Source organism: Dasypus novemcinctus, chromosome 18, assembly GCF_030445035.2.
Source record: "Dasypus novemcinctus isolate mDasNov1 chromosome 18, mDasNov1.1.hap2, whole genome shotgun sequence".
Lineage (NCBI taxonomy): Eukaryota > Metazoa > Chordata > Mammalia > Cingulata > Dasypodidae > Dasypus > Dasypus novemcinctus.
Window position 1 is genome coordinate 75,344,508 of NC_080690.1, and position 17,697 is coordinate 75,362,204.

At 38.5% G+C, this 17,697-nt stretch overlaps 1 protein-coding gene across 2 annotated transcripts in view; it reads right to left on the bottom strand.

The window, feature by feature from the left end:
* Positions 1–2,354: 2,354 nt before the first annotated feature.
* LOC101442770 (zinc finger protein 665-like) overlaps positions 2,355–17,697 on the bottom strand; it is a 52,887-nt gene continuing 37,544 nt past the window's right edge. Inside the window, exon 4 of one of the 2 annotated variants that reach the window (XM_058279421.2) lies at positions 2,355–14,064. In XM_058279421.2, coding sequence (XP_058135404.1) covers positions 11,093–14,064 — 2,972 coding nt within the window. In that variant the 3' untranslated portion in view covers positions 2,355–11,092. The remainder of the gene's footprint in view (positions 14,065–17,697) is intronic. The other variant, XM_012525836.4, reaches the window with a different exon arrangement.

Below are 17,697 nucleotides of genomic sequence, written 5' to 3' on the forward strand. Positions count from 1 at the left end.
ACTGCCTCTCCAACACCCATTTGACCTGTCTGCATCACCCCCATTGCAATTGGGGGTCATGGAAAACTCATGCAATCAGGATGTTATGTTACCAGATATGCCATTAGTAATAGAGTCAATAAATAGATATAGATAATAGATATAGATGGGGTATGATAAATGATGATAAAGATGAATCATCTCTATAATTATCATAGAGATAATTCTTACTATTCTTTTTAAAAGTTGGATTATGCAAAACAGAAAGTTTTCTCTCCAAATTATAATAGATTTAGTTGATATGGTTAGGGTATGCAAGTTGATCTGAATCAAAATGGAGGAAAATGCAGATGGTTGAGCAAGGAGGGAACATGGGAGAGAAAAGAGCAGGACCACTTGTTGGGGCATTGAATAGCTGGAAGGGAAAGAGCCAAAAGGTCTCACACAGCAGCCCAGAATGGATTTTGGAGGAAAATCAATTCTAAGAAGTTTTAAATTGTTTCCCTAAAAGTGCCCTGGCTTCACTCTCCCTGTATGTCACCCTTACAGTCTCTTTGATAAAGTCCAACTTGTTTACTGAGGCCCTTATGTTAAAAGTGGATTCCTTGGGGGATACTTGGAGGGTTTAGTTTCATGTCAGTGTGCGTATAAGGCAAACTCCAACTTTATGGGAAAGACTGAATTAAGGACAGAGGAGATTTTGCAAGTACAAACTCCTGAAAATAGCATGAATTCCTGAGAAAATTTCAGCCATTCAAGCCTGTGGAACTAGAGGGGTAAAAGTCAATATCTCCAATGGGTGAAGCGAGACACAGCTGATACATACATTACATGGGGATAAACAAGAGAATTATTCCAAAGAATATGTTTTATATGGCAGGAAGGAGCTGAAATAAATAGAGGCTCAAAGAAGAGTGGAGAAATTGAGTTGGCCCGGTAGAGCTGGAATCTGCTAGATTGGATAGTGGGGGGAGGTTGCCATAGGGTCACTTCTCCCTTTTGTCCTCTTCCCTGCACTAATGAATCCTTTGGATTATTTCTATCATTCTGTGATACAAACCTGGAACTCTGGTCTATAGCACACTTGATCAGCTTCAATGTCTAGGGGCAGAAATGGTTTCACATGATGGAGAATTATTTTCTCAGGAGACTTATTACCTCTTGGCAAAATCAAGTTTGACTTTATGCAGTATTCCTTTAATTTTCTACTGCCTGTGTTGGCTTCTGCTGATTCTTCTGTTTCTCTATCACCTGGAGAGAAATCAATTTTTATAAACATTTGAGAAAGCCAGAAACATAGTTCATGTTAGGGATACCTAGAACCAGCCCCCAATATAAAATTAATTTTGCACATTCTCTTCTAACTTTACTAAATCAATTATTTTGGTACAAAGAGAATCCTTGCTATGGGCACTCCCAGGAAAGACTAGAAATCATCCTTCTAGAAAAGCAGGTTGTACAGGGCAAGGGTCAGAGTGAGGATCGGACCTTCTATCCAAATAGCCTAGTCTATCTGTGCAGTGATAACTCCAAGAAAAAGCCACAAGAGTATTTAAGGACCCTGGAGAACATTTAGAGGGTACAACACCCACAAGAGAACAAAGTCCGAAAACTAAGGTTTACAAAGAAAAAATAATGACGACTAACATTACGAGAGTTATATGAACCAATCCATTAGGTTCTAGGTCCTCTATCCTCTCTCCACAAGCTCCGTTCAAGACTCAGGAATTGTTTCCCTTTCCAGTGTGCCTTTGGCACTGAACCTGGGGCTGCCCCAGAGAAAACCTTTTTCCAGACATGATCACTTACCCAGCATCCTGATTTGCCTCTGTCCCTTACATACTAGCTCTCAAAATGAAACAGAATCCTTCCTCTGTCAGAACCATAGAACAGCATGCTGTACCACTGCATTTTGGGGAGGGAGGCAGCCAGACCCTGAGAAAAAGGATTGTAATCTTGTACCTTCTCAGAGAATTGCAATGATCATGCCACCTGCAGTGACAACTGGGGAGCTGAAACTATTTTTGAAAAATGTTCTTTGCATGAACATTACAAGTTTCGATTGAGTGTCACCAGAGACATCACCCAGCTCTTTCTTTCCTCCCTCCCTGGAGGCAAAGACTCACATGGAGGGTAGAAGAAAATATTGAGGTCTCACACTTGGGGCCTGGCAGTAAATCACGTGTCTAACAAGAATTTGTGTTTCTCTGAAAAGTTCTACCAAAATCTAATTATTGGTTAATTGTAAGCCTCCTGAGTTTCACCACTAATTAAGGTACAGAAGTTGAGGAGACACAAATAATGGAAGATTTATCAATTGAGTGAGAGTCAACAAAAGAACCTAATACCAAAATTGATATTGAAACCATTAAGGGTTCATTTTTAATAAATTTTATTGAATTGTATTCATAAACCATACAATACATCTATAGTGGACAATCACTGGCATTTGTTATAATCACAGTTGTGGATTCATCACTGCTATCACTATTAGAGCATTTTCATTACTCCAAAAAGAAACACCCCTTACCCCTTAGTAGTCACCTTTCAATTCCTCTATCCTTCCCTTGCCATACATTACTGCTAATCTGTTCCCATCTCTATAAATTTATATTTACATTTTGTATAGATGGAGTCAATGATATATAGTACTTTGTGTCTGGTTTCTGTCCCTTAGCATACTTCCTTTTTTAACATTGATGGAAAAAATATTAATATATTAATATTCCCTAGAGAACAGTTTGCTTTGGTTGTACTTCTGTCCAAATATCTCCCTATAATTAACATCTTGTAACATTTCTAGACATTTGTTCTGTTTCAGAGAATATCATTCTTATAGATGCACTGTTAAACATACTCATTGTCCACAAGAAGGTTCACTATGCTATACAGTCCCATGTTTCATATTTTAGATTTTCTTCTAATGATACACACCTTAGGTTTCCCTTTCAAACACTATCATACTCATATATTAGCACTGATAATGACAAACATTAAAATGTCCTTTCCTCATTTCTGCTCATTTCCAAATATTTACAAATAGTGGGTTTTTTGCTTTTGTTTTTTTTACCAAACTGCACAAATTAAGTCTCAGCTTTCCATTCCTTATGCTCACCCTATCTTCTGGTGACCTGTATTTTAGCTATTGACTCCATGAGTTTGTTCATTATATTTAGTTCATAATAGTTAAATCATACACTATTTGTCCTTTTGTGTCCACCTTAACTCAACATAACGTCCTCAAGGTTCTTCCATGTTGTCATATGATTCCCAACTTCATTTCTTCTTACCATTGAATAATATTCCATCAAATGTGTATGTATATAACACAATTTGTTCATCTAGTCATTGGTTGATGGACACCTGGGTTGTTTTCATCTTTTGCCACTTGTGAAGAATGCTGCTATGAACATTGGGGTGCAGATGTCTTTTGTGTCCCTGCTCAGTTCTTCTGGGTATAGACCAAGTAGCAATGGCCAGATCATATAGCAGATCTGTATTTAACCTCCTTAGGAACCACCAAACATTATTCCACAGCAGCCGACAGTGGAATAAGCGTTCCTATTTCTCCACATCCATCCCAACACTTTCTTTTCAATACTGGCCATTTTAACAGGTCTGAAATGCTGTATCACTGTAGTTTTGATTTGCATTTCCCTAATTGCTAGTGATGTTGAACATCTTTTCATTGTTTTTGGTCATTTGTATTTCCTATTTGGTAAAATGTATTCAATTCTTTGGCCTATTTTAAAAATCAGGTTGTCTTTTTATCTTTGAGTTATAGGGTATTTTTAAATATATCTTTATCATGTGGTTTCCAAGGATATTAAACCTTTACTGGATATGTGATTTCCAAATACACTGACATGGAGTAGACTGTCTTTTCATCCTATTGACAAAGTCACTTGAAGTGTTAAAGTGTTTAATTTTTTAAAATAGGTTGCTGTTGGAGTTACCAGGGATTGAACCTGGAACCTCATATGTGTGATGTAGGACTCAAACCCTGTGCTACACCCACTCCCTAAAGTGTTTAATTATCTTTCAAATATTTTATCAATTTCTTCTCACCGTCTCATTGTTGTGTCTGTTGTGTGCTGGTCTTTTTTTTTTTTTTTTCTAGGAGGCATTGGGAACCAAACTGGGACCTCCCATGTGGGAGAAGGCACTGACTCACTTGAGCCACCTCTGCTCCCTGCTTTGTGGTATCTCTCATTATGTTTTTCTCCATGTGTCTCTTGTAGCATCATCTTGTTGTGCCAGCCCACTGTGCCAGCTTGCTGTATTGCTCATCTTCAAGAGGCACTAGGGGGAAACGGACTTTGGCCCAGTGGTTAGGGTGTCCGTCTACCATATGGGAGGTCCGCGGTTCAAACCCTGGGCCTCCTTGACCCGTGTGGAGCTGGCCATGTGCAGCGCTGATGCGCGCAAGGAGTGCCGTGCCACGCAAGGGTGTCCCCCGCGTGGGGGAGCCCCACGCGCAAGGAGTGCGCCTGTGAGGAAAGCCGCCCAGCGTGAAAAGAAAGTGCAGCCTGCCCAGGAATGGCGCCGCCCACACTTCCCGTGCCGCTGATGACAACAGAAGCGGACAAAGAAACAAGACGCAGCAAATAGACACCAAGAACAGACAACCAGGGGAGGGGGGTGAATTAAATAAATAAATAAATCTTAAAAAAAAAAAAAAAAAAAAAAGAGGCACTAGGAACCAAACCTGGACCTCCCTTGTAGGCAGGAGCTCAATCCTTCAAGCCACAATTATTTCCTAAAAGCGTCTGAGATGGTCCCATTTTTCACTTTTTTCACTCATTGTTAGTGCTTTGGGAGGGAGTTCTAAGAACAAACCTCCTTCCACCAAATCTTTCCTACACTATTTTCTAGGAGTTTTATGGTCTTGGATTTTATATCTTTGATCTGCTTTGAGTCTTGTGTATAGTGAATGAGATAGAAGTCCTCTTTCATTGTTTTGGTTATGGATATCCAGTTCTCCTAACATCATTGAAAAGACCATTATGTCCTAGTGAAGTAGACTTGGTAGCTTTGTCAAAAAAGTTGAAAAAAAATATTTTTAACCAGTTGACTGTAGAGGTGAGGGTCTTCTTATGAACTCTCAATTTGTTTCTACTGATCATGTGTCTATTCCAATACCATGCTGTTTTGACCACTGTAGCTTTGTGATATGCTTTAAGATCAGGAAGTCTGAATCCTCTGGCTTCATTCTTTTTATAGGATCTTTGTTATTCAGTGTCCCTTTCCCTTCTGAATAAATTTGGTAAATGACTTTTCCATTTATGCAAAGTAGGTTTTTGGAATTTTCATTGGCATTGTGTTGAATCTATAAATCAAAGTGGGTAGAACTGACATCTTAGCAATATTTAGTCTTCAAATCCATGAATGAAAAATGTCCTTACATTTGTTTGGTCTTGATTTCTCTTAGCACTACTTTGTAGTTTTCTGAATACAAGTCATTTACATCCCTGGTTACATTCATTCCTAGATATTTCATTCCTTTGTTGCTATTATAAATGGAATTTTCCTCGATTTCTTCCTCTGAATTCTCATTACTAGTGTAGAGAAACACTACTGATTATGCATGTTGGTCCTCATCTTGACATGTTACTGAACTCATTAGCTATTTCTTATAGATTTATCAAGATTTTCTAAGTATAGGATCATATACTCTGTGATATTTTTACTCAAAGAGTTTTACTTATTTTCTAATTTGGATGACTTTTCTTTTTCTTACCTAATTGCACCAGTTAGAAGTTCTAGCATAATACTGAATAGTTCTACCACAATATTGAGTAGCAATGGTGACATTAGGCAACCTAGAATTGTTGCTGATCTTAGAGGGAAAGATTTCAATTTTTTCCCCTTGAGTACAATGTTGGCTATTGGTTTTTCATGTATGCCCTGTATTAAGTTGAATAATTTTTATCCTGTCTTTCAAAGTGTTCTCATCAAGAAGGGATGCTGGATTTTGTCACATGCCTTTCTCGTGTCAATTGAGATATCACTCCTCCCCCCCCTTGATTTGTTAATGTGTTACATTCTTGGTTTTCTTGTGTTGAACCACCCTTATATACCAGGAATAAACCCCACATGATTGGGGTGTATAATTCTTAATATGCTTTTGGATTAAATTTGCAAATATTTTGTTGACAATTTCTTCATTTATATTCGTTAGAGAGATGGGTCTGTAATTTTCTATTCTAGTATTATCTTTTCAGGTTTTAGTATTAGCATGAAGTTTGCTTCATAAAATTAGGTAATTTTTCTCCTTTTCAATATGTTGGAAAAGTTTGAGCAGGACTGGCATTAATTCTTGAAATGCTTGGTAGAATTCCTCTGTGAAGCCGTCTGGTCCTGGGCTTTTCTTTCTTGGAGAATTTTAATGACTGATTCTATCTCTTTTACTTGTGATTGGCTTATTGAGATGTTCTATTTCTTTTAGTCAGTGTAAATTGTTCATGCATTTCTCAAACTTGTCCATGTCACCTAGATTGTCTAAAACCACCACTCCATTCTAAGGTTGGAGGTTTATGTTTTCTAGATGGTATGGTTCTGGCTAAACATTGCCAGTTAGGGAAATCTAGTTGGAATTTAGATGGCAGAAGTGAAAGCAGAAATCATTCATTGCAGGAAAATCCAGTGACCAGATGCAGACTTTCCAGATATCCCTATCAGCTTTAACAAAGCAGCCAGAAGCAGTAACTCATCAGATTTCTCCTTGAGTTCTGGCTGTTTCCCCCACTGTGGAATTCATGTCAGCTAAAGTTAACAATATTATTTGTATGAACCATCAGCTGCAGTCTTCCATGTATTTCACTGCTCATATTCTTTCCAAATTCCAGTCTAAATTTATATAATTCTTATACTCAAAATAACTGTATACACAAATGCATGACTGCAGACAGCTGGATACTGGCATGCAAAAAAAATGAAGGTGGACCTCTATCTCACATCATAGACAAAAAGCAAAACAAAACTCAAAATGGATCAAAGACCTAAGAGCTATAACTATAAAAATCTTAGAAGAAAATGGGGTAATTCCTCAAGACAATGGGTTAGGTGATAGTTTCTTAGATACGACACCAAAACTAAAAGCAATGAAAGAAAAAAATACATTAAGCAGATGCCAGCAAAGGTAGCACATTTATGTTTTAAAGGACCACTATCAAGAAAGTGAAAGGACAATCCACAGAATGAGAGAAAGTAATTGCAAATTATATATCTGCTAAATTTGCAATTTTGAAAATAAAGTTCTCTTATAACTCAGCAAGTTACACCAATTCAAAAATAAGCAAAGGATCTGAATAAAGATATACAATACAAATGGCCAGCAAGCACATGAAAAGATGGTCATTATCATGAGCCAGTAGGGACTTTTAAGTTCAATAAAAGCAATACAAAGAAAAATGTAATAACAAGATAACCAGACAAAATTAGTATCGACAAGTTTGTGGAGAAACTGGAACTTTCATACAGTGCTGGTGGGAATGTAAATGGTGCAGCTGCTTTAGTAATCCATCTCTCAGTTCCTCAAACATAAGTGTTATCATATGACTTACCTACATGACTCCTACAAATACACCCGAGAAGTTAAGGCATGCCAAGAAAAACCTGCAGTTGAGCCTTTACAAAAGTATTCATAATAGCAAAACATGTAAAGAATCCACATGTCCATCAATGGATGAATGGATAAACAATATATGGGATGATCATACAATGAAATATTTAGCCACAAAAAGGAATGAAGTATGACTTAAAAAAAAAAAAAGGATGAATCTTGAAAACGTTAAGTGAAAGAAGGCACTCACAATAACCCCATATTATATGACTGCCATAATATGAAATGTCCAGAATAGATTAATCCAGAGATGCAGAGTAGATTACATGTTGCCAAGAGGTGGGGGGGGGGGGGGGGATTGGGAGGGACTGCCAGTGGGGACAGCGTTTTCTTTTTATGGTGATGGAATGACCTGGAATTAGTACTGTATAACTGAATATACTATAAGCCACCAAACTGTACACGACAGAATGATTTTTATGGTGTGTATATTATTAGTCAGGGTTCTAGGGAAACAGAATCAACAGGCAATATCTGTAAATAGTATAAGATTTTATAAAATTCTCTCACCATGGGGCTCTGCAAACCAGGGGCTCTGATGAAAGTCCTTGATGACTTCCCAGGAGACGCTGGCTGTCCAAGGTCAAGCTGGAAAATTCTGAATGCTGAAATCACTTCTGCTTTTAAGGCATTCAACTGATTGAATAAAATATGACTCACTACTGATGGCAATCTCCTTGACTGTAGATGTAATCAGTCATCTATGCAATAAACTCACCAATGACTAAAGCCCATAAATGTCCTTGCATTACAATTAGCCCAGTGCTTGCTTGACCAAACAACTGGGCACAATTACCTGGCTGAGTTGACACATTAGCATAACCATCACAGTGCATGTGTAATAAAACAAACAAAACATCTATAACTTCACATTGAACTCAGAAAACAATTTCGATTGACCATGTTCTACAAGGACTTGAAGACACATCATCCAATATCCACTGCAGTAAGGGAGGCAAAAGATGATATGATGATGGAAATAATGGCAAGGAATTAGAGAAATGATTTTAAGGCAAAATAACATAATGTGTTCCCAAAGCCCCAGTATGAGAACTGCAGTAATGTCTTCTGCCTTCAATTTACAATATTTTGAGTTCATCATTTTACATCATTCTGATTCTTTCATGACCAAAAAATGTTTTCTTCATATTTAGAAAGGACCTACTATGTATGTCATGGCTTTAGGTGCATTTTCATGTAAAACAGCTCTCAGAACAATCTCTTGATTTCTGTATCCATTGTTTTTCAATGGCATAACAGAAGGAAGAAATACATATATGGGATTTTATTAGATTCATAAGCCATGTAATATAATGCTTAATGCCATAAGCACAATTTAAAATATTCATCTCTGAAAAACTGCTTTTTAGTACTATTATTTGTCTAAATACTTCAACACATTTAGTTTTGTAAACTTAGTGTAAAGATACCTCAGGAAATTTACCTAAACCATATTTCACAAGGACTTGCTCCATGCTAAACAAAGGATCCTAGGTATACATCAGGAAAGGACATGTAGTAAATCAGAAGCAAGAGGAAAATTGTGCTCCTTCCCAACCATGCAGTCAAAAGCTTCAAAAGTAAACATTCTGTATTGTATTGAAAAGCCTGACTCCCTTTTTTTTCTTAATGACAGTCTTTAAATCTCCCTCCATTTCATCCCCACATCTGAGTAAGCTGATACTCAAGGGTTCCCTCCTTTGGCACAAGCAGGTATATCAAAGTGCCTGGGTACTCTCACCCCAGACTGAGGCCCAGGCCCTAAGCACTAGAAACAGCCCAACCCAGTCTCCTTTCCCTGATTTCTAAAGCCACTTTAGGACCTAAACAGCTTGAGAGCCAGCTCTGCTCTCTCAAAAAATCCTCATTATGTAATAAATAATTTCAACCCCTTTTGCATGTGATATGATCATTCTCAATATCCAAATCAACATTTTGGAACCAAACTGAGTTTCTGAAATGGTAAAAAGTACAAACTAATTAAAATTATATTAGGGATGAATATATGAAATTCTTTGATTATCTAAAAATCATAGTTCCTTTTATTGTGTATGAGCATTCATAAGGAGAAGTTCATCAATAGGAATCTTTTTACATTACTTAATGAGGGCTTAAAGCAGGAAAAACATTTATCTTCATTCCTGAAATTATTTTTATATGCTTAATATATTTTTCACCTTATGAAGTCGAGTCATGCAAGCCATGGACCTTATGAGGACATAAAATGGGCATATGGAAATTAAATCATAAGGTGCACATATAAGAATAATAATGCAGGTTTTGGAAGGGCAGTCAGAGGTTGCAATGCTATGGTATGTTAATTGCAGCTATATAAATATCCATGGTGGGAAGTGGATTTGGCTCAACTGACATGAGCATCCACCTACCACATGGGAGGTCCAGGGCTCAAACCCAGGGCCTCCTGATCCATGTGGTGAGCTAGCCCACGTGCAGTGCTGATGTACACTAGGAGTGCTGTGCCACACAGGGGTGTTTCCCATGTAGGGGAGCCCCATGCGCAAGGACTGCACCCCGCAAGGAGAGCCGCCCCGTGTGAAAAAAGCGCAGCCTGTCCAGGAGTGGCACCGCACACAGAGAGCTGATGCAGCAGGATGGTGCAACAAAAGAGACACAGATTCCCAGTGCCGCTGATAAGAATGCAAGCGGACACAGAAGAATACACAGTGAATGGACACAGAGAGCAGACAATGAGGGGGGATGGCAGAGTAATAGATAAAAAAATATTTAGGGAAAAAAAAATATCCATGGGACCAAATACAGAGTGAATAACTCAAGTGCAAACTACAATGATATATTTTGCAAATTGTTTACACAATGAAAGGGAACTGTTATGGCTGCCATTCAAGCTAGACAGCCTATTTGGGTATTATTGTTTGTTACAAAGCACTGCAATGAGGTTGGAAAGCTTGTGTTGACAGAAAGGAATGGATTCATTGTTTTGACAAATGATAAGGAGAGTGGGTGTGGCTCAATGGTTGAGAGCCTAATTCCCATGTATGAGGTCCTGGGTTACTTCCCCCCTCCCCCCAAAAAAGTTAAGTTTCAAAAGAACATCAACAAAGGACTACTACTAACTATAGCCCATATCTTACATTTGGCATTTTTTCCACCAATCCATCTTATTATTTTGTTCCAAAACCACATAATTTACCTAAAGTGTACAATCAATGGCATTTGGTAATTTCATAATTTCTTACAAATGTTTCACAACAGTGCAAGGTGTTTGTGGTGGGGTGATATATGGGAGACCTGTATGATGTTATCCATGTTTGTTTTGTAAGTTCACAGCTTTTACTATACACTTATTTTGTATGTTCATGAATGAATGGTATACTTCAAAAAATTGTTTTTAAAGAATTAAATTTCATTAATTGACACGAGATCATACATTTGAAATAAAAACCATTTTATTTCAAATGCATGCACAGGAGTTTTAAATGTGAATACTACACATACACACATATGCTACTACCTGGGATGTGTACCCTGATGCTTAGAGAGGTGTGAGAACTGTTTAAAGGCTTTACCACATTCATTACATTTGTAAGGTTTCTCTCCAGTGTGATTTCTTCGGTGGACCTTAAGGCCAGATCGTTGCCTAAACGTCTTGTCACATTCATTACATTTGTAAGGTTTCTCCCCAGTATGAATTCTCTGATGTTCCACAAGGTTTGAACTTCGGATAAAAGACTTACCACAATCATTGCATTTGTGTGGCATTTCTCCAGTATGAATTCTCTGATGTTTCACAAGTATTGAACTATGGATAAAAGCCTTGCCACACATATTACATATGTATGCATTCTCTCCAGGATGTGTATTCTGATGCTTAGAGAGGTGTGAGAACTGCTTAAAAGCTTTGCCACATTCATTACATTTGTAAGGTTTCTCTCCAGTGTGAATCCTTCGGTGTATATTGAGGCCAGACCGTCGCCTAAAGGCTTTGTCACATTCGTTACATTTGTAAGGTTTCTCTCCAGTGTGAATTCTTCGGTGTACCTTGAGGCCAGACCACTGCCTAAAGGCCTTGCCACATCCAACACATTTGTATTGTTTCTCTCCAATATGAATTCTCTTGTGATCCCATAGGTATGAACGTTTGGTAAAAGCTTTACCACATTCATTACACTTGTAAGGTTTCTCACCTGTATGAATTCTTTCATGATCCGAAAGGTATGAGCGTTTGGTAAAAGTTTTACCACATTCATTACATTTGTATGGTTTCTCTCCAGTATGAACTCTCTCATGACACCAAAGGTCTGAACATTTCATAAAAGTCTTGCCACATTCATTACATTTGTATGGTTTTTCTCGAGTATGAATTTTCTGATGCTTCACAAGGCTTGAACTATGGATAAAAGCCTTGCCACATATATTACATTTGTGTGGCTTCTCTTCAAGATGTGTATTCTGATGGTTAGAGAGATGTGAGAACTGATTAAAGGCTTTGCCACATTCATTACATTTGTATGGTTTCTCTCCAGTGTGAATTCGTTGGTGGATTTTGAGGCCAGACCTTCGCCTAAAAGATTTGTCGCATTCATTACATTTGTAAGGTTTCTCCCCAGTATGAATTCGCTGATGTTCCAAAAGGTTTGAAATTTGGATAAAACACTTGCCACAGTCATTACATTTGTGAGGTGTATCTCCAGTATGAATTCTCTGATGTTTCACAAGGCTTGAACTATGGATAAAAGCCTTGGCACACACATTACATTTGTGTGGCTTCTCTCCAGGATGTGTATTCTGATGCTTAGAGAGATGTGATATCTGCTTGAAAGCTTTCCCACATTCAGTACATTTGTAAGGTTTCTCTCCAGTGTGAATCCTTCGGTGGACCTTAAGGCCAGATCGTAACCTAAAGGACTTGTCACATTCGTTACATTTGTAAGGTTTCTCCCCAGTATGAATTCTCTGATGTTCTACAAGGTTTGAACTTCGGATAAAAGACTTATCACATTCATTACATTTGTATAGTGTTTCTCCAGTATGAATTCTCTGATGTTTCATGAGGCTTGAACTATGGTTAAAAGCCTTGGAACACATATTACATATGTGTGGTTTCTCTCCAGTATGTGTATTCTGATGCTTAGAGAGGTGGGAGAACTGCTTAAAAGCTTTGCCACATTCATTACATTTGTAAGGTTTCTCTCCAGTGTGAATCCTTCGATGGATCTGGAGGCCAAACCGTCGCCTAAAGGTCTTGTCACATTCATTACATTTGTAAGGTTTCTCTCCAGTGTGAATTCTTCGGTGGATCTTGAGGCCAGACCACTGGCTAAAGGACTTGCCACATCCAAAACATTTGTATGGTTTCTCTCCAATGTGAATTCTCATGTGATCCCAAAGATAAGAATGTTTGCTAAAAGCTTTACCACATTCGTTACATTTGTAAGGTTTCTCTCCAGTATGAATTCTCTCGTGATCCAAAAGGTACGAACGTTTGGTAAAAGCTTTACCACATTCATTACATTTGTAAGGTTTCTCTCCAGTATGAATTCTCTCATGATCCCAAAGGTATGAACGTTTGGTAAAAGTTTTACCACATTCATTACAATTGTAAGGTTTCTCTCCAGTATGAATTTTCCAATGACTTGCAAGGTTTGACTTCTGACTATAGGCCTTGTCACATACACTGCATTTATATGGTTTCTCTATGGTATGGAATCTTTGATGTCTTGTGAGGTTTGAGAACTGCTCAAAGGCTTTACCACACTCATTACAATTGTAAAGACTCTGCTTAGAATGAATTTCCTGATGATTAGTAAGAATTGAGTACTGGCTAAAAGCCTTCCCACATTCAGTATACTCATAAGGACTTTCTCTAATGTGAGTTTTCTGCTGTTGTGCAAGTGACGAATGATGCATGAAAACCTTCCCATATTTATTACAAATGTTGGTTTTGACAGTAAGAAATTTTTGATGTGGTGACACCGAGAAACAATCATTGACAGACTTTTCCACTTCATTACATTCATACATTTTCTCTTCACTTGGAAATATCTGCATTTCAGCCAGATGTGACTGAAATCCATGACTATTTTCAAAACATGTGACATATTTGTTTCCTGAATAGCCTATATTATTTTTCACCATCAATGAATTTCTTGCAAACGGTTTCTCTTGTTTGAAATACTGATATGCACATTTTCTAACAAAAACACTTTGCTTTAGAGGGAAATTATTACAGGATTTGATGATTTGTTGTTCCCTTCTACAACTGAGATTTTTGTTGTTGGTCAGAGGCACTTCTTTACATTTTCTTTTGCTATATCCCCACAAGCTCTCAAATTCATGCATATCTGTCCAGAATTCCCTGAAGTTAAAATCCTGAATGCCATGGCTTTCATGTCTTTCAAACATCACTGGCTGGCATAATTCTCCTTTATTAATATCCTCTTTTGGCAATAACTCCTTGATCACACACTTAGGAGAGATATCTGAAAGATAAAAGAAACCATAGGCTTCCTATTAGCCAGAGTTGGAAATGAAATGTTTTGTATTGGAAAACATAGTATTACACCAAAAGTAGTACTTGTCATGAAAAGATTTAAGAAACTTCTCAATGATGTTCTTCAAATGTTTAGGAACACAGAGAGGCCTATGATCCTTCAATAAAGGGTGATTACATATAATTTGAATTATTTTAAGGAAAGCCTAGTTTCAAACACCCTAAGACAAAACCACTCACACTATGTAAACTTACCTATGTCCTGAAACAAGGAGAATTTTTGCACTGCCATGGCGAATAACACAATTGGCAGTAGACATATAGGTAACTGATATTTGGAGAGAAGTACACACTTTATTACAGCATATTTACTACAAAAATGCTGTACACAAAACAATTTTAAGGCATTGCACTATGAAAGGTAATGGTAAATAATGAATAAGAAACTTATCTAATAAATAACAAATGGCAATTCACGGTTGAAAAATAAAAACGTCAATAAGAATACCAGAAAGAACCTAATAAAAACCATTTGAAGAATAACAAAATATTTTCCGAATAGCTGTTATAAAATTAACTTGATCCACGCAGTATAAACTTTTTGCTACATTAGCAGTTAGTGCTTGTGATGGTTAGGCTATGTGCCAGGTAACTGTGCCCAGTTGTTTGGCCAAGCAAGCACTGAACTAACTGTATTACAAGGGCATTTATGGACTTTAGTCACCATTGACTGTACTGCAGTCATAAATCATAGAAAGCTGATTACAGTTACATCAATCAGGGAGATTGCCATCAGCAATGAGTGGCGCTTTATCCAATCAGTTGAATTCCTAAAAAAGAGGAAGTGATTCCAGCATTGAGGGAGAATTTCACAGCTTGTCTTTGGACAGCCAATGGCTCCCAGAACTCATCAAGGGACTTCATTCGACTTTCACTGGAGCCCCTGGTTGCAGCCTGCCTGAGGAACCTGGACTTGTGCATCCCCACTGTCACATGAGAGACTCTGATAAAATCTCTTACTATTGACAGATATCTCTGGTTGATTCTGTTTTCCTAGAGAACCCTGACTAATACAGTGCCTTACAATTATATTCCACAGTAGACACTGGCAAGCCATCATCTATAAGTCATAATAAAAACTAATAGGGAAACGGATGTGGCTCAACTGATAGAGCATCTGTCCACCATATGGAAGGTCCAGGGTTCGATACCAAGGGCCTCCTGGCCCGTGTGGTGAGCTGACCCACGTGCAGTGCTGCTGCACGCAAGGAGTGCCGTACCATGCAGGGGTGCACCATGTGCAAGGAGTGCACCCCACAAGGAGAGCCGTCCTGCGCAAAAACATAAAAAGTACAGCCCGCCCAGGAGTAGTGCCGCACACATGGAGAGCTGACGCAGCAAGATGACACAACAAAAAGAGACAGATTCTCAGTGTCACCTGACAAGAATGCTAGCGGACACAGAAGAACACACAGCAAATGGACACATAGTACAGACAATGGGGGAGAAGGGGAGAGAAATTAAAAAAACAGATCTTAAAAACAAGACAAAACAAAATTTAAAAACCCTAATAAATAGCCAAGTAGGTGCAGTTCAATGGTTGAACACATGCTTGGAATGTACGAGGTTCCAGGTTAAATCCCCAGTACCTCCTAAAAATAAATAAATAAGTAAATAAATAAACCCTAACATTCTGGGGAAAAAAAACACCTAATAACTAAAAGCGTTTTAATAACACAAGCTAAATAAAACACACAAATAGTAAGTGTTAGAAGTTTGCAATAATTAACAAGCAGTAGCTCAGTTTCCCCTGATATGCACCGGGAAAAGGCTAACCCCATCCCCCATAAGCCTACATGTCCAAGGGCATGGCACTTCCTCACAGGTTAAATAAAGAAACTACATAGAGATGGGAGTAAAGGGAAATGGAAACCTTCCCTACCTACATATGAGAGGGAGATAAAATTCCTACAGAACAAAGAAACATCTGCTCCTAAAGCATTCCAAGAAACCATAACTCCCTAACCCACTATCTTCTAGTCACTATCAGGGAAAGTTTTCATCTCTAGGGCTTCTTATTGGTCCCTGCACTTCACTCAGACCCTCAACCCCTTCCCACCAACTATCATTTCCCTGCCTAGGAAAGTTCTGTATAAATCCAAATCCCCCCTTCCAGGGGTGGGCTGAAGTCTCTCTTCAGACCCCCACCATGCTGGTGGGAGGGCTGAAGTCTGTTCTTCAGACTCCCTCCATTGGGAGAGCTTCTCAATAAATCTTTCTTTGTCTATAGTCAATCAGTCTCCATGTCCCAGTAAGTGCCCTTTTTCTCCTACAGTAAGTAACCACAATTATGCTAAACTAAAGTCTGTGGAATTCGAAGGCATTATTTCTTCAGAACAAAGGAAAGGATTTATATTCCAGGAGGAGCAAAAAATATGAGAATTGGAAAACAGGTTGAGAATCACTGACTGCTTAAATATAAATCTTGGATAATAATAAAGTATTATAAAAATTAGTAATTGGGAAGGGTGATGACAAAAAAATGGCAGACAAGGGAACTCTTAAATTTGCATCCCACGACAAAACCAGCAAATAAACTAGTAAAAACTAACAAAATCAATTTCATCCTAACTCAAAAAAAGTAATCAAATGAATAGTGAATTGGGAAGTGGACTTGGCCCAGTGGTTAGGGCGTCTGTCTACCACATGGGAGGTCCGCGGTTCAAACCCAGGGCCTCCTTGACCTGTGTGGAGCTGGCCCATGCGCAGTGCTGATGCGCTCAAGGAATGCCGTGCCACGCAGGGGTGTCCCCCGCGTAGGGGAGCCCCATGTGGAAGGAGTGCGCCCTGTAAGGAGAGCTGACCAGCGCGAAAGAAAGTGCAGCCTGCCCAGGAATGGCGCCGCACACACGGAGAGCTGACACAACAAGATGACGCAACAAAAAGAAACACAGATTCCCATGCTGCTGACAACAACAGAAGCGGACAAAGAAGATGCAGCAAATAGACACAGACAACAGACAACTGGGGCGGGGGGGGAAGGGAAGAGAAATAAATAAATAAATAAATCTTAAAAAGAAAAAAAGAATACTGAATAAAAAGGCAGCTGAATGTCGGTAGGACAGCTTTGTAGTGTTTAAATTTGCCCTGGCCATATCCCATGCTTTCATAACAGTAATATTCTTAAAGACCACAGCCCACATTTCTGTAAAACTGTCAATAATAGGTAGCAAATAAACTTCACTCTTAAAAACTTGCTTACTTTTTTTTTAACCTATCTCATGGCTGATGACTCTGTGAAGGTACAGCTCAGTGAGCTAACCTTAATTATGCCTAATTCAGAACTCCCCACAGCAGAAGCAGTACTGGGAAGGCGAAGGGCGAATGCTGTCCAGCACTTAAGTTTAAAGACAAATGTATTTATTGCCGATATCTGGAGTAAGGGATTACATTTAGGGTAGAGTATTGATATATAGAAAATTCTTGGGAGTTTGATGCTTTGGGGAATAAGGGCTATGAAAGGCTCAGATACACTCCTGGGAATCTAGAAGGCAATGTATGTGTGTCAAGGGGTGGGTACATACTTAGAAAAAAATGGAAAAGGCTGCCCAAGTTGGAAGTG